This window comes from Grampus griseus (genome assembly GCF_964374135.1).
Source record: "Grampus griseus genome assembly, chromosome: 20".
NCBI lineage: Eukaryota > Metazoa > Chordata > Mammalia > Artiodactyla > Delphinidae > Grampus > Grampus griseus.
Genome location: NC_139014.1, coordinates 6,543,899 through 6,569,301, shown reverse-complemented (window position 1 = coordinate 6,569,301; position 25,403 = coordinate 6,543,899). Strand labels below are relative to the sequence as shown.

The window sequence follows — 25,403 nt, the reverse complement described above, 5'->3', positions numbered from 1 at the left end:
TAATATCTCAAATATTCTCATTCTGTGTGTGCATCTCAGCAGCACTCCCGGGAAGACACAGAAGAGGCTGCTTCCAGAGGACTTTCTAAAAATTAAGCCGTAAAGTTAAAGCCAGAAAAATACTGTCCTGGAATAGAAAAGAAGTGGCTATTAGAGGTCCTTATGAACATGCAGGCCGGACAGGTGTATCGTGTACCTGAGACAAAGAAGTGGCGGTGCCTGGGGTGGGAAGGGGCCTTAAAACCCGCCCGCCTCCGTGGCCAACGCTGCAGCAACAAAACAGCTGGTAGAAAGAGGCGCGACGGGATTCTCTAGGCGGGATGGACAATCTTCCAAACATGAATGACTGGGGGGCGAGGGGAAAGGATGCCCCTCTTCTCCCATGATCTGAAGGGGCCACTTGGTGGAACAAAGATGCAGGGATGAGCCCCGCGGGCCGGACTTGGGAGGGGAAGATGCTGTTAGCACCTGTCACAGAGCGCCCAGGACGGAGGAAGGAAACCCACGTCTGCCAACCCCCTCCTTCAGTCGCTAGGCTGCTTCCGACTCACTAAGAGGGGGTGGCCTGCAGAGGGACAGAGCCCCCCCCACCCCCCGGTATTTAGGGTCAGGAGGCACAGCTCTGTGGAAGCCGCGGACCGCGGGAGCCACATGCAAAGTTGTAAAGTAACTTCTGAGACAACGCGAAGGTCCGCCTGCCCTGAATTTCTCCAAACCAGGCAGAAGAGCACGTCTGAACCGGAAACCTTCTGAGCCAACCGAAGTCCCCGGCAGTGGGAGGGTGTCAACCACCCAGAGAGAAGGGGCTCTGTTTCTGCTCAGCCCCGCCCCCTGCTATTTCGTGCAGCTTCTGTGGGCCCGGTGGCAATTAGCTTTATGAGCTGTAAGTGCAGCATCTGGGAGACAAAGGCTGTAATTAATGCCTGTCTGCTTTCCTGAAGGGCTCCTTCCATTCGGTCAGACAGTTATTGAAACTCGGGCAGGGAGGCTTCCATCATGTGGAAGGTTTATAGGAATGAGAGGAAGAACAGTTTAATAAGGCAGTAACGGTGCTGCTAATTAATTCATCGGGCCGATGGCGGCAGCAATATTCCCAGCACTCCGTGTCTGTTCTGCCGACGCGCGGGGGAATGAGCCAGGCAGACCCTGCACAGCCTCCAGCAGCGCCCCCGCTACAGACCTGCCTGAGGGGCTCCGCCGCTGACCCTCCATCCTGGACCTGCTCCCGGGTCTGTGCTGAGCCCCTGGGACCCTTTCTTCAACCTCCTCCTTCTGCCTGACTGTGCCGGTTAGAGCTCCAGATGGGTCCTTACAATTACCAACACTTCTGCTAATTGTATCAATCACGGTTTGTTGAAAGCTGAGAGGCTAACAGGCCTCCGCTCTCCCGGGTTCTCCTGGTGGCCCTGCTGAGTTCTCTGCCTGCCCCCAAGGCTGGGGAAGGGGGGAAGGGGCCTGGAAATTAACCTGCCACCGAAGTCCCATCGGACCTCGGCTGAGATACCGTCCTCCTAGAAGACACCCTCCTAGCCGTAGCTGACCACCCGACTGCTCCAGAAACGCACAGAGGAAAACAAATCTCTCCTGGGGCTGGGGCCACAGGACTCCTGGGGTAGGTCGATAGGATAGGACTGGGAAGGTGAAACCACCATTCCGCTGTCCTTGGGGTTAACAAATTCAGAGCCGCATAACACAGGTGGCGGGCTGCGGGAAGCTCTGCCAGGATAGGGATAATCAAGTCAAGAGGCCGACACCCTGAGCCTCCCGGCGAGGCCGGCTCTCCCGTGTCCCGCGTCCCGCTTCACAGCAGCTAAGTGGCCGCGTGTCAAGCTGTGTGTCGCCTAATGTACCTGAATCTGTGTCAGGGCTGAGGAGGGCCAGGAGGAAGCAGAGAGTATTAACAGACACCGCACAGGCGAAAGGGAACCATTTCTGAGTGGCGCCTGCAAAGCAGGCAGACAGACACCTGCCTCTGGTTTTGCGTCTTATTCCCCGAGACCCGTGGGACGCGTTATTCAGCTCCAATTCCCCCCTCCGCCCACCCCCGGCCCGCCCCCGGCACAAAGCACTCAAGACGGAGCCTGGACATTCATCTTCTTCCCTTGTCTGCGAGGAGCAGGGGAGACTGGGAGCGAGCTGGGCTGATCCCTCCTGATCTGGAGAGCTGTCTGTACCTGGGGTCAGCCGTGAGATGGCTCAGTCCCGCCTGCCTAGCCAGCAACCCCGGCATCCACTCACGTGCTCCTGGGCTGGCCGGGAGCAAGGTCAAAACAGGGAAAGTTTCCGGAAAGCCAGCCCTGGCCCTCTTACAGGGCTTTGATAAGCATGCCCTTCAAACCCCTAGATGAGTTTAGAAGAGTTCACGGCCCTGGAGCTGGCACCAACGCCAATGCCAACTCCAAACCACACACGATGGAAGCCCGCTGGCCGGGACGCGCTGGGGCTGGCACTGTAGCCACGTGATCCACTTTCTGCCCGGGACCAAAGCCCCAGTCATTAGCCAGGCTGTGGGGCTGTGCAGACCCTCCTCTCTGGGGAAGGTTCTAGCCGAGAGTGCAGGCGGGCGGCTCCCAGGCCCCTGGTCCCCCGGGCCAGCCTGCGAAACCACTCACCAGGTAGATGCGGTAGGCGTCCACACGGTGCAGGGGCCCCCAGCACGGGTCCGTGTCGTTGTACTTGGCCTCGGCCTCCACTCCGCAGGAGTCGTTGCCCACGGCGCTGCTGATAGAGAGAACAATGGCTCAGTGTGGGCCTCCCTGCCTGGCCGGGAGCAGAGAGAACCTGCCCTTACTGATCAGGGGCAACTGCCGCGCCCCCGCCCCCCCAGCTGCAGCTTCAGGTTCCACGCTCCGACTCTCCACAAGCCACGTTTTTCTGTCTCTGGGGGCAGGCACCTTATTCCTTATTCCTGCTGCACTGTTTCCCGGCGACTGGTGGGAATCCCAGTCACCTTCCCAGCGGGGCAGGGATGGTGTCAGCGGTGAGCTGTGTGTCTCCGAAGGCCAGGACGCACAGCTGGCTGTGATGCGTGCAGAAAAGGGCCTCAGACCTGATGGACTCGCTTGGTGTTGGGCTTCTACCCTGAGAAAACACTGCCCCGACTGCCCAAGGAAGCCCCTCTGGCTGCAGCTGGTGTGGGGGGCAGGGGGGACACTCACCAGGTCACCTGCATGAGAGAGAAGGGCACGGCGGCAGCATAGATGGCCAGGTCCCCGTACAGGTAGATGATGATGCAGAAATAGAACAGGTTGACCCCCACTGAAAGCAACAAAACCATCGGTCAGGGAGCCACAGGGAGAAGCCAGCCTGCTTTTTTGATGACTACAGCTCTACCTCATCCACGGCTTTCGTTCTCCAAGCAGAGTGGGAAAACAACCCCCAAGTCCTGTTTCTCATTCTGGCTACCGACACTGAGATGCTGGCGGGAGACATATCTGCTCGAGACTGTCGCCCGGTGGTGAGCAGGACAGGATCAGAGAGGTTCTGCATCCAGGGTGAGTGTGGGGCGTGGACTCGCCAGGGAGGACCTGGAGGCGTCTTTGCGCTCAGGACGAGCTGCCCGGAGGGGAGAAGGAGGGATGGCCTGAGTCAGGGCCTGAACCCCCGGGCTTGCCTGGACCAGGGCCTCCTTTGCAGCCGCACACAGGGCTCTAAGATGAAAGACTGAGAGACTGAAAAGAATAGGAAGTGGCCCAGCTCCGGAAGCTGAAATCAGGAGGGTGAAAAGCTCTTGATTTCCAAAGACCAAGTGCCTCGTTCTGAATGTGGCCCGTCACCAAGCACCCTAGAGGAAGAAGGGTGGCCTGGGGCGCTGGGGAGGGAGACGGTGGCAGGAGTGGGACGGCGCACTTCCCTCCGTACAGGAAGCGTCTGCAGGGGAGGATGCTGACTGGAAGGCATGGGACGAGGAAGCTCCCTCTGCAGAGGCAAACCTTGGTCCCCTCTCCCTCCAGGAGGGGCCTGGACTGGCAGGCGGGAACTCAGGCTCTGGTCTTCATCCCATCGGCCTCTTCTCCTGACCCTGGCAAGTCCCTGACCGTCTCTAACCCTGTGCAGTGAGAAGAATTCAGCCAGTGCTAAATTCCATACGTGATTCCAGCTACGAAGATCAGGGGTAAAAATGCTGAAAAAAGCCTCTGGGCCCTAAAACCTCAGGGTCGTGGCCCCAGACGGCCAGTCTCAAACTCCCATTCAGACTGATTGCTTGGTTTTGGTTTCATTGATCTTAAGCTGCTGGAGTCTCCGAGAACAGAAAGAAAAATGAAGTGACAGTTCCCTTCTAATCCAGGTGGCTCAGATGAGCCTCTAGGTCCCGGGGGAAAGCCAGGGCCATGTTCCTCCTGGGCTATTTGAGGTCGGCTCTGCTCCTAGGAGCCTAGGCGGAAAAGACTCGGAAGATATAGTTCTTGAAAGAACCCTGGATGTCCAAGCTCAGTGGCCCCTGGCGTAGCTGCCACTCACCCCCAGGCTCCGAGCCCAGCCCCCGCTCATCTTTTCCGCTCTGAGCCGTGGCTCCTGCAGGGAGGCACTGCCCCTCCCCACTCCCATCCTTTTCTCCACCTGCCATGGACTCATGTCCGCTGTTTATAAAACTGTCACTGGCCCTCCCTGATCAATAAATTTCATTACGAGACACAAAGTGGGAGGATCAATGAACTTCCTTGAGGACGGCAATGACCAGGACTGGCATTTCTCATTACAAGGACGGAGTCTGGACCCCAAGGGAGACTTGTGTGGAGTGTGGCAGCCCTCCCAAAGGTGAAGGTGACGGTCTATGAATTAGGATAGAGCCGAGCAGTGGTTTCAACAGGGGGTGATTTTGTCCCCCACCCCCTACCGGGGATATTTGGCAAAGTCTGAGGACCTTTTTGATTGTCACGACTGGGTGGTGCTACCGACGACTAGTGGGTAGAAGCCAGGGATGCTACTCAACATCCTACAACACACAGGGCAGGCCCTGCAATGAAGAAGGACCCAGTCACACAGCTCTAGTGGTGAGCTTGAGAAACCCAGGAGCAGGTGGGAAGAGAGCATCCTTTAAGGCTGAGCTGCTCTTGTACGAACGTGTTTATTTTCTATCAGATTTGGGTAAACTAGGAGTCTAGTCTGTGGGGCACACACACACACAAAGACAAAACAAAACCAGGGCTTCCCTGGTGGCGCAGGGGTTAAGAATCCGCCTGCCAATGCAGGGGACACGGGTTCGAGCCCTGGTCCGGGAAGACCCCATGTGCCGCGGAGCAACTAAGCCCGTGCACCGCGACTACTGAACCTGTGCTCTAGAGCCCGCGAGCCACACTACTGAGCCCGCGCGCCTAGAGCCCGTGCTCCACAACAAGAGAAGTCACTGCAATGAGAAGCCCGCGCACTGCAACTAAGAGTAGCCCCCGCTCGCCACAACTAGACAAAGCCTGCACGTAGCAATGAAAACCCAATACAGCCAAAAATAAATAAACAAATTAAAAAACAAAACAAAACCACAAGTTCCTAGAATTCTTAAAGAAATCAGGGCGGACTGTGAAACATGAAAATTAGGAAGGACGTTTAAGAGGTATGTGTCCCCCCTCCAACGTGCATTTTATTTCAGAAGCTTGCATTTGGGAGGAGGCTGTGCAGCAGCCAGAAGGGAATGTTTGCTTCTCTGATCTGAGTCTAACGAGACGGGGAGAGATAGAAACGGAACAAAGGAAAAGCACAGAAGTGCGCCAGACACAACCAATCTGGTTTTTTTTAATAAGTATATTTATTTTTACTTATTTATCTTTGGCTGTGTTGGGTTTTTGTTGCTGCGCGCGGGCCTTCTCTAATTGCGGCAAGTGGGGGCCACTCTTCATTGTGGTGCGTGGGCCTCTCACTGTGGTGGCTTCTCTTGTTGCGGAGCACGGGCCCTAGGCACACGGGCTTCAGTGGTTGTGGCACATGGGCTCAGCAGTTGTGGCTCGTGGGCTCTAGAGCACAGGCTCAGTAGTTGTGGCGCACGGGCTTAGTTGCTCCGCGGCATGTGGGATCTTCCCAGACCAGGGCTCAAACCCGTGTCCCCTGCATTGGCAGGCAGATTCTTAACCACTGTGCCACGAGGGAAGCCCCCAATCTGGTTTTGATAAATTCTGAGAACCCTCAGTGAGGCCGGTCTGGTGGGGAGGACGGAGGGAGGCAGACCCCGAGGCAACCTCAATCAGGATCTTCTGTCACATCACACCATGGTGATAAACGGACCGCCGGATGTCCTAAGAAGCCATTGAGAAGATTCTAGATTCTAGTTTCCACAATCCCCCTCGGCTCTAACTTAGTGCGGCCACATTTAAGACAGGAAAGAACCAAGGGAGACGCTCCCCTCTGCAAACAGGGGCTTTGACGAAGGGGCACAAAATCTCCCAAGGTAACTGCAAGGTCAAGGATTTTTTGAGATGTGTCTGACTTTCTGTGAAGGATCGAACATTTTAAAAAACTAAACCCTAAATAGCTCATCTTCCAAAAGACCAAGATTTGGAACGGAGGTCTAAGCTATTGTTGCTGGAACCAACAAGGCAGCACCCGAGCTGGGTGCTATCCTTTGATCCCACCAAGCCGCAGGTGGAGCACACGGAGAGGTCACGATTACATGCGCAGAGTCCAGACAGCAGTCCTGAGCGTGGGCTCCTAGCACCCTCTGCTGGCCACCAGGAAGAGACACAGACACACACACACACAAAGACACACACACACACACACACACACACACACACACACACACACACACACACACACACACACACACACACACACACACACACACACACACACACACACACACACACACACACACACACACACACACACACACACACACACACACCCCCCCCCCCCCCCCCCCCCCCCCCACTGTCAGGATTAGATGCGCAGAGGCCAGATAGCAGTCCTGAGTGTGGGCTCCTAGCGCCCTCTGCTGGCCACCAGGAAGACACACAGACACACACATACACCCCTACTGTCACAAGGTGGTTGCTGTGTCCTGGCCACCAGGAAGACACGCAGACACACACACAGACACGCAGGCAGACAGACAGACACACACACACCCTGTCACAAGGTGGTTGCTCTGTCCTGTCCTAAACAGAACAGTCCAGAAGAAAAGAGAAGACAAGTCAGAAGTAATCGAGCAGGAGGCACAGAACCACCAGCTGCCTCCACTGGCTTCCTTCCTTGGAAAGCTGCTTGGGACTCTCAACCTGTGTGAGCTGTAGTTGCTAAGCAGCTGCTTCTTTATTCCTGACGCGCTGACGAGCGGGCAGGAATCCAGGAAAAACCATGAAGTGGTTCACGTCTCTCAGCAAGGCGGTCTCCGGGTTGAGGATCTGCTCCCCCACCTCGCCTGCCCCGTCCCTAGTTGAGGCGGAACCCCCGCTCCGGCTGCCCCGGCCCCCAAGAAGACACCAGCTCTGCCCCTGCCCGTGCCCCACCTGGAGAAAGCACTCCCACCTTTATTGAAGAACATGGAGGCCATCTGCCCCATCTCCACCCGGTCTGTGATCTCAAAAAGGTTTGGAGATCCATGCCTCTCTGTGGAACCAAGAAGAAAGAGGAAGTGGTTTTTGTTTTTTTCCTCTCACAAGGAAAAGCTCTTAGAAGGGGTGCTGAGTTCACTGAATTCTCCAGAATAATGACATCCCAACGGGTTCAAACTCCTGAGAAAAGTTTTCCTAATGCTTCCTGCTTGAAACATTTTGAAATATCTAGAGGGACTTCCCTGGCGGTCCAGTGGTTCGGACTCCACACTTGCACTGCAGGGGGTGTGGGTTTGATCCCTGGTTGGGGAACTAAGATCCTGCATGCCATGCGGCACGGCCATAAATAAATAGACTAAATTAAATAAGTAAATAAATACATAAATAAGTAAATAAATAAATCGTCTATAGAAAGGGATCCCAGGGGTGCTCACTGTGAGGTGAGAGGGAAGGCTGGGATGCTTCGCCCTGGCGCAACTGGAGTGTGTGCGTGTGTGGGTGTGTGGCTGAGTGTGTGTGTGTGAGCGTGTGTGGGCGTGCAAGTGTGTGAGAGTGTGTGCACGTGAATGTGTGCGTGAGGGCACGTGTGCGCGTGTGGGAGTATGTGTGTGTTAGTGAGTGTGTGTGTGAGGCTGAGTGTGTGAGCGTGCAAGCGTGTGCGCGCGCACGTGTGAGTGTGCATGAGGGCGCGTGTGCACGTGTGTGTGTGTGTGTGTGTGTGTGTGTGTGTGTGTGTGTGTGTGTGTGTGTTGGGATAGGAGGAAGGACAGAGTCAGAGAACTGACATTTACTTGAGCTTCCAGGGGCCGAGGTGAAGGGACTTCCCCAAGCTGCACGCGCCAGTTAGCAGCGGAGACAGCAGGGCCCGTGCTCTGCTCTACTGTCCCATGGTGCCGTCCTCGGCTCAACCCTCAGGCGGTAAATGCCACAGCGTCTCTGTAGGGAGTCCCTGGGGCCCTCTCCACGAGTAAGGGAAAGCCCGTGAACCAGAGGGAAGCACGGGCCAGCCCAGAACCCCAGGACTTACGCACAGACAGGATGGGCCGCTTCTCTGCCCGCGCGTCGTTGTCCTGGGTGAGAACATCACTGTCGGAGGCCGTGGAGGAGCCATCGTCTTCCTCCTCCTGGGGAGGGGGGGGCACAGGGCGGATGAGAACAAACAAGGAAACAGAGGGCACACAGCTCTACAGCAACCCCCGGGGCGGCCAATGGACAGCCTGCTTCCTTTCTACCTTCCTTGCTACCTTCCTCTAGAAGGTACCTGATTAGGAAGCTTTCAACACTTCCCTGCTGTCACATTAGAGGGTCAGACACACGGGGAGGGAGAAGCTGCGGCACAGTTCCTGGGTATAAAGGTTCAGAATGACTGAGCCAGCTCAAGGCCGGGGTAGGAGGGACCAACAAGGGGATGTTATAAGAGCAGAGACTGCGTTTGTGCCGTAAGTTGACATGGCTGTGAACTTCAGCTCTGGGCTGGGGTCCTGGAGCCGCGCTGTGGTCAGGAGCCCTCCAGGCGTCGGGAGGGAGAGGACTGGCTGCTGAGGGCCACCTCTTTGCACACGACTGCCTGGGGGCACTGCCTGGAGCCAGGAGCAGCACACACACCTGATGGGTTTCCATTCTCTTCCAGCGGAGCTGAGCGTTGGCTGCTGCCATGGCCTCCACCACAAAGGTAGTTGTCACAAAACTGCAAGGGAAGGCCACGTGTTAACTGCGAAAGGCAGGGAGGAGTTTGGAGAAGGTACAAAATAAAAGGAAAAGCCATTTAAGACCTGACCCGACCAGTAAGCCCAAAGCATTCTCTCTCCTGAGGAAGGGACGGCAACTTCTGAGATGGGTCTGACCTGATAAAAAAGCATGTGTGAATACGCGGTGCCTCTTGTGCTCTTCCTGACATCTGTCTATACTTAGAATGTATTTCCAGTGCACTGGAGAGAAGGGTGTGGAGTAAGCTGATGGGAAGGAGGGAGAATGAGCCTGGGGGAGAGGTGCTCCCTTGCCCGGGGTGGCAAGGTGGTACTGCTCCCCAGAAGGGGCCTGTCGGGGGGCAGAGGTGGGAGAGATGGGAGGACGGACACCAGGTAATGCTCTAAGCTGGGAAGAGGAGACTGGTCCACAAGGGGGCCCTCCCAGAGCTTCTGGGAGGGGCAGCAGGCAGCTCTCACCTCTCCTCGCTAGCCAAGCGGTCAACCCCCAGCTACACACACTAATGGACGGAGCACAGGTGTGGATATAATTGAAAAGGGGGACTTCCCTGGTGGCGCAGTGGTTAAGAATCCTCCTGCCAATGCAGGGGACATGGGTTCAAGCCCTGGTCTGGGAAGATCCCACATGCCGCGAAGCAGCTAAACCCGTGAGCCACAACTACTGAGCCCGTGTGCCACAACTACTGAAGTCTGTGCACCTAGAGTCCATGCTCCACAAAAAGAGAAGCCACCGCTATGAGAAGCCCGCGTACCGCAATGAAGAGTAGCCCCCACTTGCTGTAACTAGAGAAAGCCCGCGCGCAGCAGCGAAGACCCAATGCAGCCAAAAATAAAATAAATTAATTTCAAGAAAAAAAAATAAATTAATTAATTTAAAAAATAATAATAATAATTGAAAAGGACACTTGGCTCTGGAATCATCCCCTCCTTTTTTCGGGGGGTACCTTTACTTTCCTAATAATCTGTTTAGTATTAAAGTAACTGTTACTTCAATATTAGTTATTAAAATAAACTACAATATATTAATGCATAATGTATTTTTTAAAATATTAATTAATTTGGTTGCGCTGGGTCTTCGTTGCAGCAGGTGGGCTCCTTAGTTGCAGCTTGTGGGCTCCTTAGTTGTGGCAGGCGAACTCTTAGTTGCGGCATGCATGCGGGATCTAGTCCCCTGACCAGGGATCAAACCCGGGTCCCCTGCACTGTGAGTGCGGAGTCTTAACCACTGCGCCGCCAGGGAAGTCCCAATAAACAACGTATTACTAAGTTAAAATATACTAATAAATTAATATATTTAATAAATTAAAACGTATTAATAAATTAAAATATGTTCACATTTTAATTTCCTAATAATCTGGTCCGAAAAGGGAAGTTGGGAGGTGGCACCAGACGTTTGCTGAGAAGTCAGACTAGAGTGAAAAATCGTCTTTACTTAAGGAAATGGGAGAGACACGGATGAGAGCGGGAGGGCTCTCCCTAGCAGCCGGTAGTACAGGGGAGGGCCGCTTTCCTGCTGATAAAGCCTGAGGAATGACTCCGTCCTTGCTGAAACGACCCGGGGTGGAACATGCATCTGTTTCCATGCATCTGTTTCTTGAAGCCACCCGGCAGGCTCTGCCGCCAGACTCGACCCCAAGCCCCTGCCTCGGGCGCTGTCACCTGCTGCAGGCTGGCTGCCTGGCCCAGGAGTCAGGTGGCTGGGGGGTGGGGGGGAACGACACAGAGGTTAGCCCACACCCACTCCATCTCGGTGCGGGTGGGGCAGCCGTCTCTGAAACTCCCACTCCGGCCACTGCAGCACCTCCTAGAAAGGTTTCTCACTACCTTGCCTAAGTGACCGTTTTAAGGGCTTCAGATTCCCCTTCTTTTGGGAAGTAAAACTAAAATCAATCTTAAGGCGTAAAGAGGCTTCTCCAGGCTGCACAAAGCCATGTCTGAACGCAGATGGGTTGAGCGAGGTTGGGGCGTGGCGGCCCCTAGCTGGGGGCCCCCAGTAATCACTTCCCGTTCAGGTGGCTGCCTGCGCTGAAGGGGACTGCAGGGTCACAGAAGGACAAGGACTTCTGGGGCTGTCGGTCACCAGGGCTCGCAGTACGTAAGGAGCCAAGAGTCCCTCGAGGCTGGCCACAAACCCCCCAGAAGAAAACGTGGGAAGCAACTGAAAAACACGGGTGTTTTCCCATCCTGTACAGCCTCCTCTAGGCCTTAACTCATTTCAGCTACTAAACTGTTTCATTCCTCCACTAGTGCCCCCTCCTTCGTCCTTCCAGTCTGCTGCCCTCCATGGCCATGGACCACTTACTTCAAACCGCGGCCACCCCAGGCTCCTGAGCCCCTCACCTCGCTGTACGTTTCCCCTTATCACTCATCACCTAACTGTACTCTACACTTGTTATCTTCACTACTCATCGTCCATCTAATTGTCCATTGAGAAAGGGTACAACAGCGGAGGCAAAGCAGCTGGGTAAGAAACACACGAGCCCCACGGTGAGACACCCCACGGCCTAACTGGAGGTCTTCACTTCTCAGTGACTGGGGGTGGACAACCGCTCCATCAGAGCGAGCCCCTGAGACCTCTGGGCCTCCTTTCCTGGCTCCAGGCACCTGTTAGGATTCCCTCACCACAGAATTCTTCCCCCACACTGACGGAGAGAGCTCGGGCTTCCTGGGCAGCCTCCCCCAGCTCTGCCCCCAGCTCCCCAGGGGTGGCCTCTTACCTCATGAAGCCCAGGAACACCAACAGAACCAGGCTGACGAGCCACCCGGCCGCGGCAAAGGCCTTGGGCATGGTGAGCGCACCGGTGCCCACGATGAGGTTAAACATATACACCAGTCCAACCTGGAAGCGAGAGAGGTGACATTCAAGCCCAGAAATTATCGAACCTCACCCCCGAACGGCTCCCAAGGGGGACCCTGGGCAACGGCAAAACCGTGGAGGCCGGGAGGCCAGGCCTCAGGCAGGCGATCAGGTAAGCAGGGAGGGTTCCACCCAGGTTCCAGGGAGGTGGGATCTGCAGCTGGCCGCTGGGAGCCAAATGTGAACACCTGGAAGACTGAAGGCCCGGCTTCCATCAGTCTTTTCAAAATGTCTCTGGCGTTGGGTTTGATTCTCCACTTTGGCTGTCATCAGCCCCATCCCCTCATCAGTGCGTATTATTCAGAGCCGTGTCTCAGATGATAGCTCTGGGCTCAACCGGACTGCAGGTTTCCTGAGGACGGGCCGTCACGTCTGGGGTACCCGGCACACGGATCAACCCATAGCGCTGACCCCCCAAAAAACTCCCACTTTTCCAAGGCCACTGAGCACGTGGCCTGATCCTCCTCTCCGCCCGTTCTTGCCAATGCCCTTCCGGACGTCGCCGTACATGCTGCTTCCCTTTTCCTGTCCTCTGCCCCGTACTAACTTCAGGGGTGAAAAGAAAAAAGGATCATTCACGTGCCATAAAATTCCCCCTTTTCAAGTACACAGCCTTGCAGTATTTCCACAAGTTCTGCAACCAGCATCACCATCTAGTTTCATTTCATTACCCCACGGAGAAACCCCCTACTCAGCGGCAGCCCCTCCCCCTCTCCCCTGGCAACCAACCTCCCAGCGGAATTGCTGGGTCACTGACTTCAGGTTTTAAACTTAACTCACACCAACTTGACTCTAGCTCAGCGAATTACAATCATTCCCTTCTCGGGCCCTCCTCGATCATGAAATCCCTTTCGCTGACCTGAAGCCCCTGCCGCCTACAACCCTGTGCACTCCCACTGACCCGCCCTTGTCCTCATCATGATGTCCAGTCCCCCCAAACCCTCCCTACCCAGGCCACCACCTCCACGGTGGCCTCACTGACAATCGGCTGGTTGCTCAAAGCCCACACTGCCCCGAGCTCCCCACACCTTCCCCGTTCTAACCTCTCCGGCCCCAGCCTCAGAGACGGCCCGGCACCGCCTCCTCGACTCCCTAATAGAAAGCCGCTAAAGGCTCCTGGGAATTTTAAAAATTCTAACTGTGAGTCCCCCTAACAGATGGTCTCTTCAGCTGCGGTCCGGCAGCAACAGACTCTCTTTACTCCTCCCTGTGGACCTGCGAGTATTTCCCACGCACGTAAAGGCTCCAAACCTCAGTCTCCAAGTCCCAGACCCACGGCTCCCATCTCTCCCACGTGAAGGCTGCACCTCCAACGCTACGGAGGGGACGGAGACCGCCTGACACGCGCTCCCCAAGTCTCGCTCCTTCTGAGCTCAGAAGTCAGTGTCAGCCTCCCCTCTGCCCCCCTCCCCATGTCTGGGGGAGCGCGGCTGCTTCCTCTTCCCTGACAGGCTCAGCCCTGCACCTGAGCTGGGCTCGGCTCTCTCTGGAATCCTCTCCTCCTCCTAGCTCTCTCCCCCTCTGACCGCGAACGCGCTCTCACTTTCCCTCAGCCCAACTCCTTGAAGGAGCCATCTATATCCTCCGCCTTCATTTCCGACTTCCTCTAGTTTGTGGCTTCCATCCCCAGAACTCTTTTGAAACTGCATTCTTAAAAATCACCAATGACCTCCTATTTGCCAAATCCAACGGCTTTCTTGGACTTAATCGTTCTTGCACTTCTGACGTCAGCGGTCTCTCTTTCTCTCTGCGTTTCTTTTCCTCAGCAACGTCATTCAATCCCAAGGCTTTAACCATCATGGCAGACGGTATTTCTCTTAGTGCAAGGCTTTCTGCAGACCTCAAATCCAACTGCCTGCTGGTCACCTCCACCTGGGCACCCCAGCGTGGCCTCAGCTCCCCGCTTCCCCTCCATATCCCAGGGCTAGTGATTTTATTTCTGAAGAGTCTTTTGTGGGTACCTCTGACTCCTATTCCATTTACAATTCAAGTGAACCATTTCTGGCCTGGCCTATGACAGTAGGTTCCAGCAGGGGCTCCCTGTACTCCACTAAACTGGCTAACTTACAGTTTGCTTTACCACCTGTTTCTGGTCATGAGAAGACAAACACCAGAAATACCTATCCATCGCTCGTTATCACCTCCCCTTTCTGAGAAATACGCACTTTTCTGTATTTACATTTTTTTCAAGATAACCACGTGCTGCATTCTTAATCAGAAACACACAAATTAGGGCCCATTCTCAGACCAGCCTCAGTCAGATCTAAAAAACAAGACGAGAGATATGGAGCAACAGCTACCATTCTGGGGCCCTTGACAGGGAGGGACAGGATTCCGGGCAGGTGCCGACTGGCCATGTGAGTGCTGGCCAAACGGGAGGGCGTCCTGTAGAGAGGAAACAGCTCTGCCCACAGCCCACGTACACTTGACACAGGGCACCAAGCCCTTGTGCCTCCCACCCAGCCCCTCAACTCCCACCCACCACGAGGGGCCCATTCAAACGCTTGTCCCACCATAAAGCCCTTCCCAGTCTCTCGAACCCATCTTGCTCCCCCTCTCAAAGCCCTGGAGCAAAAGCACTTCTTACGCCATAGTTTGGGTTTGTTTTTTTTTTTCCTAGTTTGGGTTTTTGACGTTGATGTGTTTATCTTTTCCCCACTATTATATCTGAGGCTCGCTGCGGTCACAGCCTGCAACTCTCTTCTCTCTGCATTTCTCGGGGCGCCTGGCACACGGCCTCAAGATGGGGGTCCTCAACGGCTCTGGCTCAGGCCCTCTCTGCCGTGAACCTGACAGTCTTCGGCCCCTTTTAAACGTCACCGTCTCACTCTGATCCCCCAGGCAGATCCCAGAAGGATTAAGACAAGTTTGAATCGTCTTCCTCTAGCTCCTGACTGGATCACAAAACCATGATGTGGTTGCCCTGCCGGGCGTCTTGGCCCAGGGTGATGTTATGAGAATAAATGTGAGGGTGACAGCGGGCCTTCTGAATTGACTTTTCACAAATGGGAACGTCTACAAACTAACTTTGCCCTTTGTTGGGTTTAACTTCGATCACCGGCGCTCTGAGGCGAGTACGTCCAGGCGTGGGCTCGTTTGCTCACTTACTGCACAGCTACCGAGAGCCTTCCACGGTCCTGGCCCTGTGCTCAGAGCCCAGGGAATGACAGTGAGCAAGACGGACAGGAGGACACAGACAAGAAGACAAACGATGATTACCGCCTCGGAGAAGCGCTCTGAAGGAAAGAAGGGGCGCCGTGACCGAGAACAGTGGGTCAGCACTTCAAGCAGAGGATGGCCTCGTGGTGACGTTCAAGCCGGGACCTGAGGGCCGAGCAGGAGCCACCCAGGCAAAGGGCCGGGGAAGACACTGGCAGGTGGGAGAGGGGGAGGCATTTTCCAGGAACTCTGAGGCCAGCGTGGCTGCAGGCGGACTCCCGGGCCCTGGCGCACGGGACAGGGAGTTCGACGTCACAGGCAGGGTCGTAAGCAGGACGCTAAGAGGCCAGGCCCTGGTCGATGACCTAACGTCTGATCTCCCGGCAGCCCTGTTCTCTGCGTATTGCTTTTAGAAGCTGTAACACTTTGAAGGGCAGAACCTTACTTCTTTATGGAAAACAGCCCTGGTGATGGGCTCGTGACAGAAGTTAAGAGAAAGCAAAGAGGCCTAAGAAAGTGATGGTTCTCAGCCAAAAGTTTTATGGGGATGGGACTTCCCTGGCGGTCCAGTGGTTAGGACTCTGCGCTTTCACTGCAGGGGGCATGGGTTCGATCCCCGGTCGGGGAACTAAGTTCCCGCAAGCCGCGGGGCGCAGCCAAAAAAAAAAAAGTTTTATGGGGAAATTTAGTACAAGAAGCATTTGTGAATTCAGGGATGCCTGAAGGTCTTGGGATGTGAAGGTCAAGGGTCTGCTGTCAAGCAGTGTTTCTCAGCCTGAGCGCTGCTGACACCTGGGGCCAGCTCACTCTGTGCTGTGGGCCTGTTCTGTGGACTGTAGGATGTTTAGCAGCGTCCCTGGCCTGTACCCACTAGATTCCAGTACCCCCCACCTTGCCCTTGTGTTGTGATGGTCACAACGTCTCCAGACATTGCCAAATGTCCCCTGGGAGGCAAGACTGCCACCAGCTGAGAACCGCCGCTGATAAAGAAGCAGTGAAATAAACACACTCCCGATGGAAACTTCCAATAAACCTCAGTGAAAAAGACCCTCTACGAACGTGACAAGGAAGTTAATCAGGGATCGACTACTGGCAGTTAGGAGCAGAAATGAGTCATCACATCTGTCTTGGGTTGTTGCTATGTTTTAATTCTGAGGCAAGCACTCCGGGCCTGGTGGTGCTGCAGGGAATCCCATAGGGAAACATACGGCTTCTCTACCTTCCTGGCCGGAGTTAAACCCTCCTTACTTCCAGTAACGGGGATCAGTAGGGACCAATACCAAGGAGAAGAGCACGACGCAGGAAGCAGACCTGAGCTGAGCCACAGGCCGGGTGGAAGGCAGTTGTGACGCAGAAGGAAACGGGGGAGTGAACTGCTCTTCTGTTTGTTAGGGGACAGTTCTGTGGGGACAGCCTGCAGGGAGGCATGACCAAAAGTGGTGAAATAGAACCCTGCTGTGGTCTCAATAAAGAAGGCTATGCAAACCGAATTTCCTCCTTTTCTGGACTCTTCCCCTGTGGCTGAAGTGCAGAAGACACAGTCCCTGTCCCTTGGGGTGGCTGACCCACTTCCTTGTGCTCGAGGGGGTTCAGTGCAGCGTTCCCACGGCCTCACCCACAGGTGTGCATGAGGCAGGGGTCACGGGCACCTTTCAACGGCTTCCCCAACGACAGCTGTCAAAGGAAACAGAAGGTGGCAGAGATGTGGAAGCAACAACTAGGGTTTCAGGCCGGGAGACAAGCCCTCTTTCCTTCGAAAGCACCCGCATCGATCTTCTGCGAGACCGGCCTGCAGAAGGCAGCCTCAGCAGTTATCCTTATGTAGGCAGTGACCCCCTTCTTCCTCTATTTTGATCCCACGACCCCTTCAGTCCCGAGCCACTCGTGGTCCCCGTAAATGGGGAAACAGACACGCCTGTTCTGAGATCACTTATGGGGGGGATGCATGGGCCTAAACCATGCTCCTGCGTCCGGCACTGTCCTTGAGAGAGTTTGTCACCCGAGTCCCCTGCGAGGCTCGTCTGCCCGTCACACACACACACAGTTTATGCAGAAGAATGCGGGCTAAGGCAAACACCCCTGACACCCAGGAGGGGCGAGAACTCCCAACAGGGCACCGCAGAGGTAGGGAGAGGCTTGGTGCTGGGAATGCCCGGGTTACGGGCTGACGCACCGCTCAGGGTCATGGTCTCCCAAGGCAGGCAGAGCAGGTGCCGCCCACATCGTGCTGAGCAGCACGTGCGGTAAAGTCCATTCTGCAGCCTCTCTGGGCTCCGTGGGTGGTGCACCTCACACCCTTCTCCTGGTCCCACAGGGGATCAAGAACCATTCTTGCAGGGCGGCAGAGTTAAGGAAACCTCAGGCCAAAGGCGTGTTCTCGGCTCAAACCGAGACCACGAATCCTGGTTAATGCCACCTCATCCTCAGCGCCACCCACCTTCCCCCTGCCTCTCCCTTCACCGGCAGGATAAGAGAATACGAGCAGCTGTTTACGGCCAGTGCCCAGAGTCGGCCCTTGAACACATGCCTCAGACAAAACCAAACACATAGGAGATGGAGGAAAAAATTTTAAAAAAGCAGAACCCACTGAGACCTTTAGGTCTCGCCGCCCCATTTCCTGTGAGCATATGCTGATATGTGAAATTACTGAACAGCTGGAAGCACGAGAAAAGTGGGCACATCAAAGGTTTTCCTTCCCAACACTCAGCTACAGAAATAGCTCATTTCCTCGCCTCTCAGCTTACAGATGTTGTAAGATGACGCAGGAACCGTGGTGACTTTCATGGACAGTGTGGACATGTCATTGCTGATACCAAGAGGAGGCTGTGAGCTGTTACGCAATTCCACTAATGAGAGGGGCATGACCTGATTCATTCCAAGGTTCAAGAAAGACTTCCCGGACTTCCCTGGTGGTGCAGTGGTTAAGAATCCACCTGCTAATGCAGGGGACACGGGTTCGAGCCCTGGTCCGGGAGGATCCCACATGCCGCGGAGCAACGAAGCCCGTGCGCCACAACTACTGAGCCTGCGCTCTAGAGCCCTCAAGCCACAACTACTCAAGCCCACGCACCTCGAGCCCGTGCTCTGCAACAAGAGGAGCCACCGCAATGAGAAGCCCGTGCACCGCAACGAAGAGTAGCCCCCGCTCGCCGCAACTAGAGAAAGCCTGTGCACAGCAACGAAGACCCAACACAGCCAAAAATAAATACATTTATTTAAAAAAAAAAAGAAAGACTTCCCTGATAAATTATTCAGGTGAAGGAGGCTCCCTTGGAGCCACACACAAATGGCACAGACCCAGCAGGAGGACCCTAGTGGGAGGGTTTTTGCCAGATGTTCTCAGAGGTGCTTCCTTACGCATCACACCACAGCTCTAGAGTCTATGAAGCTGGCAGAAACAGAGCATGGATCCCCAGGCAGGTGCAGAGCAGGGCAGCTCTTGAAGGTTAGGTACTTTCTAGAAAGAGGCCTCTTGCTACTTAAGGCAGTGCTGCCTTTCTCTGGGATACTTGGCAGCAACATGAATCCATCATTTGATTATTCCAGTCCTCCAGCTACTCATCCCAGCAAGGATTCCATGATGGAACCACGACCAATCGTATATTACACAAAGAAGATAAACTGAGTGTACGTGAGAGGGGTGGGGGTACAGCAGACCCAAGACAGCGAGAAATCAATCATTCTAGTTGTCCTAGTTACAGACTCCAGCCAACGGCAACTGAAGGTCTCTGTATGCTTTCTCCGCCTCTTACGCCATCCAAGACTATAAAAGTTGTACAACTGAAAATTCAGCTGAGAACCGAAGTGGTTTCAAACTGCTGAGGGGAGCAGAACCCAGAGTCAACAGCCGACAGCCTTCATCCATCTGAACTGGCCTCAGTGTGCAAGTGCTAGCAGCCCTGAGACAAAAATAACGAGCGAGCAAGTCCGGTCTCCTTTCTTGACCACTCTCTGATCAACACGTGAAGAGTGAACAAACCTGACTCTCACCGTACATTCACCGTGGCTGCTGCTGAATGGGGTTCCCAGACCGCAGCTATGAAAGCCGCTGGACTCACAAGTACGGTCCACAGGAAGCAGTGTGCTTCTCCAGAAGCCAAGGGCACTGATGTGGGCACAACATCTCCAAAAGTAAAACTCACGTAGGGAGAATAGAGCTCCCCGGGCTCTGTGATTTCACCCGCCATTTCCAAAAGCGAGGAAGGGTCCGTTGGTTGCCGAGGTTCCTTCCGTGCACGGGCGGCGGCGGCCGCGGCTCCCTAGGAAAAAAACAGACTTCAGCTTTCTGACGGACCTAGACGCGGGCGGAGGGATGTCTACAGAGCCACCCCCTCCCTGTCCTTTAATCACAGCCACTTATGGCCTTATCTGTCAAAAGAGAGCCCGGAGGGAAGGACCTCCCTGTATGATGACACCTGGGTGGTTTCTTCTAACTTTTTCCTGTCTGTGCAGGGCATGTATTCATTACCGCTCAGACTCCAAGTGATTTAAGGGGCCTCAGACGCCACTAAGAGTCACCCACCACAAGGGTCCCCTTTCCCCACTCTGGTTACCCCCCATTTAATGCCAGGAACAGCGAGCTCACTACCACACAGGGAAGCCAAGCAACTGTCTGCCTCCTCCGCCTAGAGCAAGGGGCTGGGGGCTTTCCTAGGTCGCCCCCCAACCCAACTCCTTGCCCCAGAGCCTCTCCTTTTTAACGGGGCCTCCACGTCTCCCAATCTGCCTTAGGGCTCTCCACCCTCCAGCCTCCTCCTCTTCCCAAGAGGCCCTCTCCGAGCCTCTCCTCCATTTCTTCCTCCCTCCTGGAGGAGCCCCGAGTCTGGCACGACCCCATTCCATCCCACCCTCCCGCTCCGACACCTGCAGCGAAGCTTGCTCCCGCTGCCGCGGCCGCTGTCTCCGACCCGGGGCTGCTGCCGGCAACAGCTGTCCCGCACCAGCGCCGGCAGCACGCATGCGCCCGCGCCCGGAGCCCACCTTTTTTGTGCGCGCCTCGGGCGGGGCGCACGGCGCTGATTGGGCGCCTCGCGGAGGCGGGACCGGGATTAGGTCCCGGCGGCTGCCGTCTGCGTGGCGGAAGTGGGCGGGGTGCGCTCCCACGCGCATGCGGGAGGGGCGGCCGCCTGCCAGGTGGGAAAGCCGGGTAGGTTGGAAGGGGTGGATCACACCTGCTGGGGACACGTTCGTCGGCGAGGAGTGGGTGTGAACTTGGCCGTCGCGGGACCCCAGTGGTTGTGGGGGTTCGAGAAGAGTAGCCTGTAACTCCTCACAAAGAGGAGGGGATTGAGGCCTTAAGCCTGCCTCACCCAAGAGTGGCCAGGGAGGCCCCGATGGCTTGGGGGGCAGGAAGAGGGAGGACCCGAGCCCAGTGGGGTGGTCGCTGGGAAAAGGGGTTGGAAATAGGTTCAAGACAGGGCTGAGAAGTAACCGTGGGGCGGAGTCTCAGAACTGGGGCGAGTGATGGGAGTTTTGGTGATGAGTCTTGGTGAGTGTGGGGCATCGAGGTTCCGGGTGATGGGGCTGAAGGGACTGGCAGAAAAGGCAGCCCATATTTGGCCCCTTGAGATGCGAGCCCAGGATTGTTTAATCATCTTTCACCAGCCGTGTTCCCTTTCTTGCAAAGGGTTTAAAGTCCGTGTTCTCTGAAGTGTTTGGAAAGGAAGAAGGACAGAGGCTCTTCTGACAGCTTAGCCCCAGGAGGCATTTAGTGAACTGAGAGCCGGGGCTCCCACCCTAAGTGGGAGGAAACTCAGGTGCTGAAATCTTTGCCCTCCCACCCGCAGGCTGCTACCATGAGGTTAAATCAGAACATCTTGCTGCTGGGAAAGAAGGTGGTGCTGGTACCCTACACCCCAGAGCATGTGCCTAGGTAACCATTCCCCTGACGTGGGGTGCAAGCCAGCTCTCCAAGGTGCAGCGAGGAGGGTGAGCCTGACTTAACCCAAATCTCAGAGGCTGTTTTCTCTGAGAAGGAGAAACACTGGTGTGAGAAGTAATTGCATACGGGAAAAAGTGAAAACTGAAACAGAGGGCTATGACCTCCCTGGAAGAAGTCATCCATCCCCCTGTTTCTCCCTCCCATCCCCTCAGCTTCCTTTCTGGCCTTTCAGCCAGGAATTCTTTTATGTAAACTACACGTGTGCAAGAAAAAAAAGATACTGTCTTCTAATTATAAATGAGTGCCATTCCTCTGGGGCCAGTGAATAGGCTCAGTTCTTGGAAACTAAACGTTAGCTTGTCATAAAACTGAGCAGGTGGGTCGTCGTGATGTCTACTGCTTGGAAAGGGCAGGACCGAGTCGCAGGGTGGGACTGTCGTGGGCCAGGTGACGAATGTCTGGTAGACAGGGATACTGGTGCTGTAGGCGTGTGTTCTCTACTTGTGGTCTTCCGTTTGGGGGTTCCTGGTGCCTGGCCTTTGTGGAGATCTGTCCAGCCTTCTTTGCTGAGTTCGGCTTGCCAGGACCTCCCCTGGGGAATTTGAGGAATGTTCGGCTCCAGGCTGCTCCACCGCACTGACCCCTGAGATAGGAGAGGAGGCTGGATGGATAGAACTGCCTCCTGCGGTTCTCTTTAGGACTAGCCTGCCTCTAGTTCTTGGGCCTGTGGCCTTCTACCATAGGAGCCATTATAACTCTTTCTTGGGGTTCTTCTCTAGCCCTCTGTTAGCCCTGGGGGGGGGGTTCTCCCCTCAGCCATCCATTTCTTCATCTCATAAAGCGTCAGACTTAGGCTTCTCAATTTGTCCTGCCTGCCAAAGGCCGACCCTCCGTCCCTGCAGGTACCACGAGTGGATGAAATCAGAGGAGCTGCGGCGTTTGACAGCCTCCGAACCGCTGACCCTGGAGCAGGAGTATGTGATGCAGCACAGCTGGCAGGAAGATGCAGACAGTGAGAAGTGGAGGCCCCGGGCTGTGCCGGTCACGGGAGGGCTGATTCCAGAGGCCTTACCAGGTTCCCACCCTTTACTGTTCCCAGCTGTAGCCCTGCTGGAGCCACAGAAAGTTTGCAAAAAATACTTCGTGAAAAGCTTGGGAGGTGCCTGAAGCCCTCAGACTGCGACGCCCCCTGAAGCTCTCAGGCTGTGCTGCCCCCTGAAGCAAGTCCCTGTGGCTGACGCTTCCGTCCTCTTCCCCACTCCCTGCACCAGGCGTGAAGGGATTTAGAGAAAGGAAAGCATTTGGGGCTCTGGCTGTAAATCGAGGCCCTGCCCCTTGTGCCCCTTGCCACAAGCCCCGTGTGGTTCGTGCTCTCTGAGAATACAGTTGCTGTTTGCAGAAGGCCATCGTCTCCTGCATGAGGCCGATGTAGGCTTTGTAATCAGCTGAAGGAAGTGCTGGCTCCCTTTTCCTGCCCGACTCAGAGACAGTGGTAGTGCTCTGCAGTTCTCTGGCTCGGGTAGGAAGACTGGCCTCCCTGCAGTCCTTTGGGGAGTGTAGGTGATAATCCCGTCGCCTCCTTCCTCAGAGTGTACCTTCATCGTGCTGGATGCAGAGAAGTGGCAGGCCCAGCTAGGCACCAGCGAGGAAAGCTGCATGGCGGGAGATGTGAACCTCTTCCTCACGGATCTAGGGGACCCCACCCTGGGGGAGATTGAGGTCATGATTGCAGGTTTGTTCCACCGGGCCCTGCCCTCCATCCCTCTGGTCCTCAGATCCGCTGAACCTGAAGCCACCGAGGCTGTGTAGGGCACTCAGAGAGCTCCATGGGCAGCTCCGGCCTTGGTGAGCCTAGCACCTGGCTGGGCAGACTCACCTGGCACCCTGTTAGCCTTGCGGCTCACCCCTGGTAGTTCATTTTATTCCCATCTTATGCTTAGGTATGAACTTAACCTTTGGTTTTAGGGTCTTCAAACTGCAGTCTGCCCCATCCTTGGGGTGGACTGGGGACCCTCCCAAAATAAACGATCTTCCCTGGAGCATCTCCCCATGCCGTGGGAGGAGCCCCTCCAGTTTCTGTGTCCATCAGCGTCCTCAGCCTCTTTCTAAGGGGCCGTGTGACTGTCCTCGTGGGGCAGCACGCTGAGCCGAAGGGGTCAGTTTGGGGGTCAGGTTGCTGGGTGCCTCTAAGCTGTGCGACCGGGCGAGTCACTTAACTTCTCTGGGCCTCTGTCTCCTCATCTGCAGAATGGTACCCATATCTGCGAACTTCCTAGGGGTTGTGAGGATGACGTGAGCCGGGCACGCACTGTCAGTGACTGTTGTCATTCCTCCTAGAGCCCAGCTGCAGGGGCCAGGGCTTGGGCACCGAGGCCGTCCTCATGATGATGTCTTATGGTAAGGAAGGCCGAGCAGGCTATGTTGGGGAGAAGTGGCCAGGCCCCAGGAGAAGGCGAGGGCGTGTTGGGAGGGAGCCTTCGGGCCTGAGGGTGGAAGCCGGTGACAGGCGTTTCCATCGCGGGCTGGGAAAGGGGGGGCCGAGGGTGCTGGGGAGGTGGGGGAGGGCTTCATCCTGCTGCTCATCCCTCTCTAACCTCTTGGAGGAGTGACCAAGCTAGGTCTGACCAAGTTTGAGGCTAAAATTGGGCAAGGAAATGAACCGAGCATCCGGATGTTCCGAAAGCTTCACTTTGAGCAGGTGAGGATGGTGCCAGTGCGAGGGTGAGGCCTGGGTCTGGGCGGGCCCAGTGGCGCTAGGACTTGGGCCTGTAACTTAGTCGGCCCTGCTCTGTCTGGATCACGTAGGTGGCTGTGAGCAGTGTCTTCCAGGAGGTGACGCTCAGACTGACGATGAGTGAGCCGGAGCGGCAGTGGCTTCTCGAGCAGACCAGCCACGTGGAAGAGAAGCCCTACAGAGCTGGGGCGTCAGAGCCCCGCTGACAGCCGGCCTTGCGGACCAGCCACCCTGCGTGGATGGGGGTGTGAGACCAGAGCCCTGCAGCAGGCACACAGGGGGGCCTATGGGGCAGGCTGCGCTGGCCTTGCTGCGGCCTGGGACTCTCCTCTTGGGGCCCTTCGGACTCCGGGCTGGACTTGCCTCGGCCTCCCTCTGGCCGGCCTTGTGGCTGAGCCACTCCAGGGCCAGCCCCTCCTCCTGGCCAAAGCTGGACTCAGACTCTTGGAATCTGGAGTGGACGGCATGAGTCCACGGGAAGAGGCAGGGTGGAGGTGGAGACGAGGGGGCGCCTGGTGAATGGGCAGGACCTCCCTTTCCACCGGAGGGCCAGAGGGGCCACCGAGGCTCTGCGGGAGTAAAGCGCACTGCACGCAGCTTGCCCTGTTCTCATCGGGCCCGTGTGGAGGTGAGCTGCCAGGAGGGCCGGCCTGCGGCATCTGGTCCGGCGTCGTAGGGACAGGGGAGGGGTAGCTCGGTCCTGTGTCATCCAGCAGAAGCGGGTGGGTGTGACCCCGGGAGGTCTGGAAATAAATGAGCTCGGCCTTGAAGGACAGACAGGTGGCTTGGAAAGTGGGCAAGTGTCCTTGCTCCTTCCTCTTTGGAGCCAGTTTTGAGGGTGGCGTAGGTTAGTTTCGGATGCAGCTGCCTGTGGCTGGAGTACCCCCGCTGCCGAGGAAGCTCCGGGCCTCCTCAGTTGCAGGGTGGCCTCCCGAGGGCACCTGCGTCCTCGCTCTCCAGGGCTCTGCCTCTGGGAGCAGCTGCACCTGCGAAGGCCACTAGGGGGTGCCAGAGGCACAGGTTCGGAAGATTAGGCTGCTTGGCAACCGGGGCTTAACAGGCAGAGCCGGGCCGGGGCTCCCCACCTCACAGCGAGGGGGACACCCTTTGACTTCTAACCCCATCTCATGCCCTGTCGTAATCCGGGGTGGCCGTCAAAAAAGTCAGGCGTGTTTCAAAACACAATTGGACAAGAGACTCTCGAGGACACCTAGGACATTTTCAAGGGGGGAAACGGTCCCAGGCAAGTTGCGGCACTCGCCCAAGGCCCCAGAGCTTCTGATGGCAGAGCCAGGACTGTGGCTGACGACTCCCAGCGCCCAGGCCTCTCGATCCTGGCCTCTCCCAGCAGACTACGAATCTGAAACATGCCTGAAGCGAACACACAAACTTTGCTTGCTGGGGCCCCCAGCCCCTCAGCGACAGTTCCCTCTGAGCCACGTGTTCCTTCCACCTGTCCCCAGCTTAATCAGAGTCAAAAGTCCTGAGGACTTCCCCACCCAGCAGGTGAGGTAGGGAGGGGCCCCTTCTCAGGCCTGCTAACCTGCGGGGGCCCTCCATCAGGGGTCAAAGGGCAGGCTGG

The 25,403-nt window shown here is 56.1% G+C and overlaps 2 protein-coding genes across 7 annotated transcripts in view; one reads left to right on the top strand and one right to left on the bottom strand.

Moving 5' to 3' along the window:
• Nucleotides 1-20,157, bottom strand: part of TMEM104 (transmembrane protein 104) — a gene marked incomplete at its 3' end in the record, with an annotated part of 55,884 nt that extends 35,727 nt beyond the window's left edge. Inside the window, exons 1-8 of one of the 2 annotated variants that reach the window (XM_082679950.1) lie at nucleotides 20,070-20,157; nucleotides 19,349-19,465; nucleotides 11,908-12,029; nucleotides 9,090-9,171; nucleotides 8,512-8,608; nucleotides 7,459-7,539; nucleotides 3,159-3,258; nucleotides 2,613-2,721 (exon numbers count right to left, since the gene is read on the bottom strand). In XM_082679950.1, coding sequence (XP_082536076.1) covers nucleotides 2,613-2,721; nucleotides 3,159-3,258; nucleotides 7,459-7,539; nucleotides 8,512-8,608; nucleotides 9,090-9,171; nucleotides 11,908-12,029; nucleotides 19,349-19,393 — 636 coding nt within the window. In that variant the 5' untranslated portion in view covers nucleotides 19,394-19,465; nucleotides 20,070-20,157. The remainder of the gene's footprint in view (nucleotides 1-2,612; nucleotides 2,722-3,158; nucleotides 3,259-7,458; nucleotides 7,540-8,511; nucleotides 8,609-9,089; nucleotides 9,172-11,907; nucleotides 12,030-19,348; nucleotides 19,466-20,069) is intronic. The other variant, XM_082679951.1, reaches the window with a different exon arrangement.
• Nucleotides 20,158-20,303: 146 nt separating this feature from the next.
• NAT9 (N-acetyltransferase 9) lies at nucleotides 20,304-24,480 on the top strand. 5 transcript variants are annotated; one of them, XM_082679483.1, is made up of 7 exons: nucleotides 20,304-20,352; nucleotides 20,993-21,078; nucleotides 21,990-22,099; nucleotides 22,676-22,819; nucleotides 23,425-23,484; nucleotides 23,691-23,785; nucleotides 23,893-24,480. In XM_082679483.1, exons 1-7 carry the CDS (start codon nucleotides 20,314-20,316, stop codon nucleotides 24,025-24,027), a joined length of 669 nt encoding a protein of 222 aa, XP_082535609.1. In that variant the 5' UTR covers nucleotides 20,304-20,313; the 3' UTR covers nucleotides 24,028-24,480. The 5 variants fall into 5 exon arrangements, with proteins under 5 accessions (XP_082535609.1, XP_082535612.1, XP_082535611.1 ...); XM_082679484.1 differs by lacking the exon at nucleotides 20,304-20,352 and adding an exon at nucleotides 20,381-20,405; XM_082679486.1 differs by lacking the exon at nucleotides 20,993-21,078 and having other exon boundaries at nucleotides 20,317-20,352; nucleotides 21,969-22,099.
• The last annotated feature ends 923 nt before the right edge of the window (nucleotides 24,481-25,403 follow it).

What these genes read in the sequence shown, in the direction of transcription:
- NAT9 (XM_082679483.1), top strand. Translation starts at nt 20,314, where the DNA reads ATGCGGGAGGGGCGGCCGCCTGCCAGGTGGGAAAGCCGG. An exon ending in CTGGCAGGAAGATGCAGACA is followed by an intron (nt 22,100 to 22,675) that starts GTGAGAAGTGGA and finishes CTCCTTCCTCAG; the next exon opens with AGTGTACCTTCATCGTGCTG. An exon ending in GATTGAGGTCATGATTGCAG is followed by an intron (nt 22,820 to 23,424) that starts GTTTGTTCCACC and finishes CATTCCTCCTAG; the next exon opens with AGCCCAGCTGCAGGGGCCAG.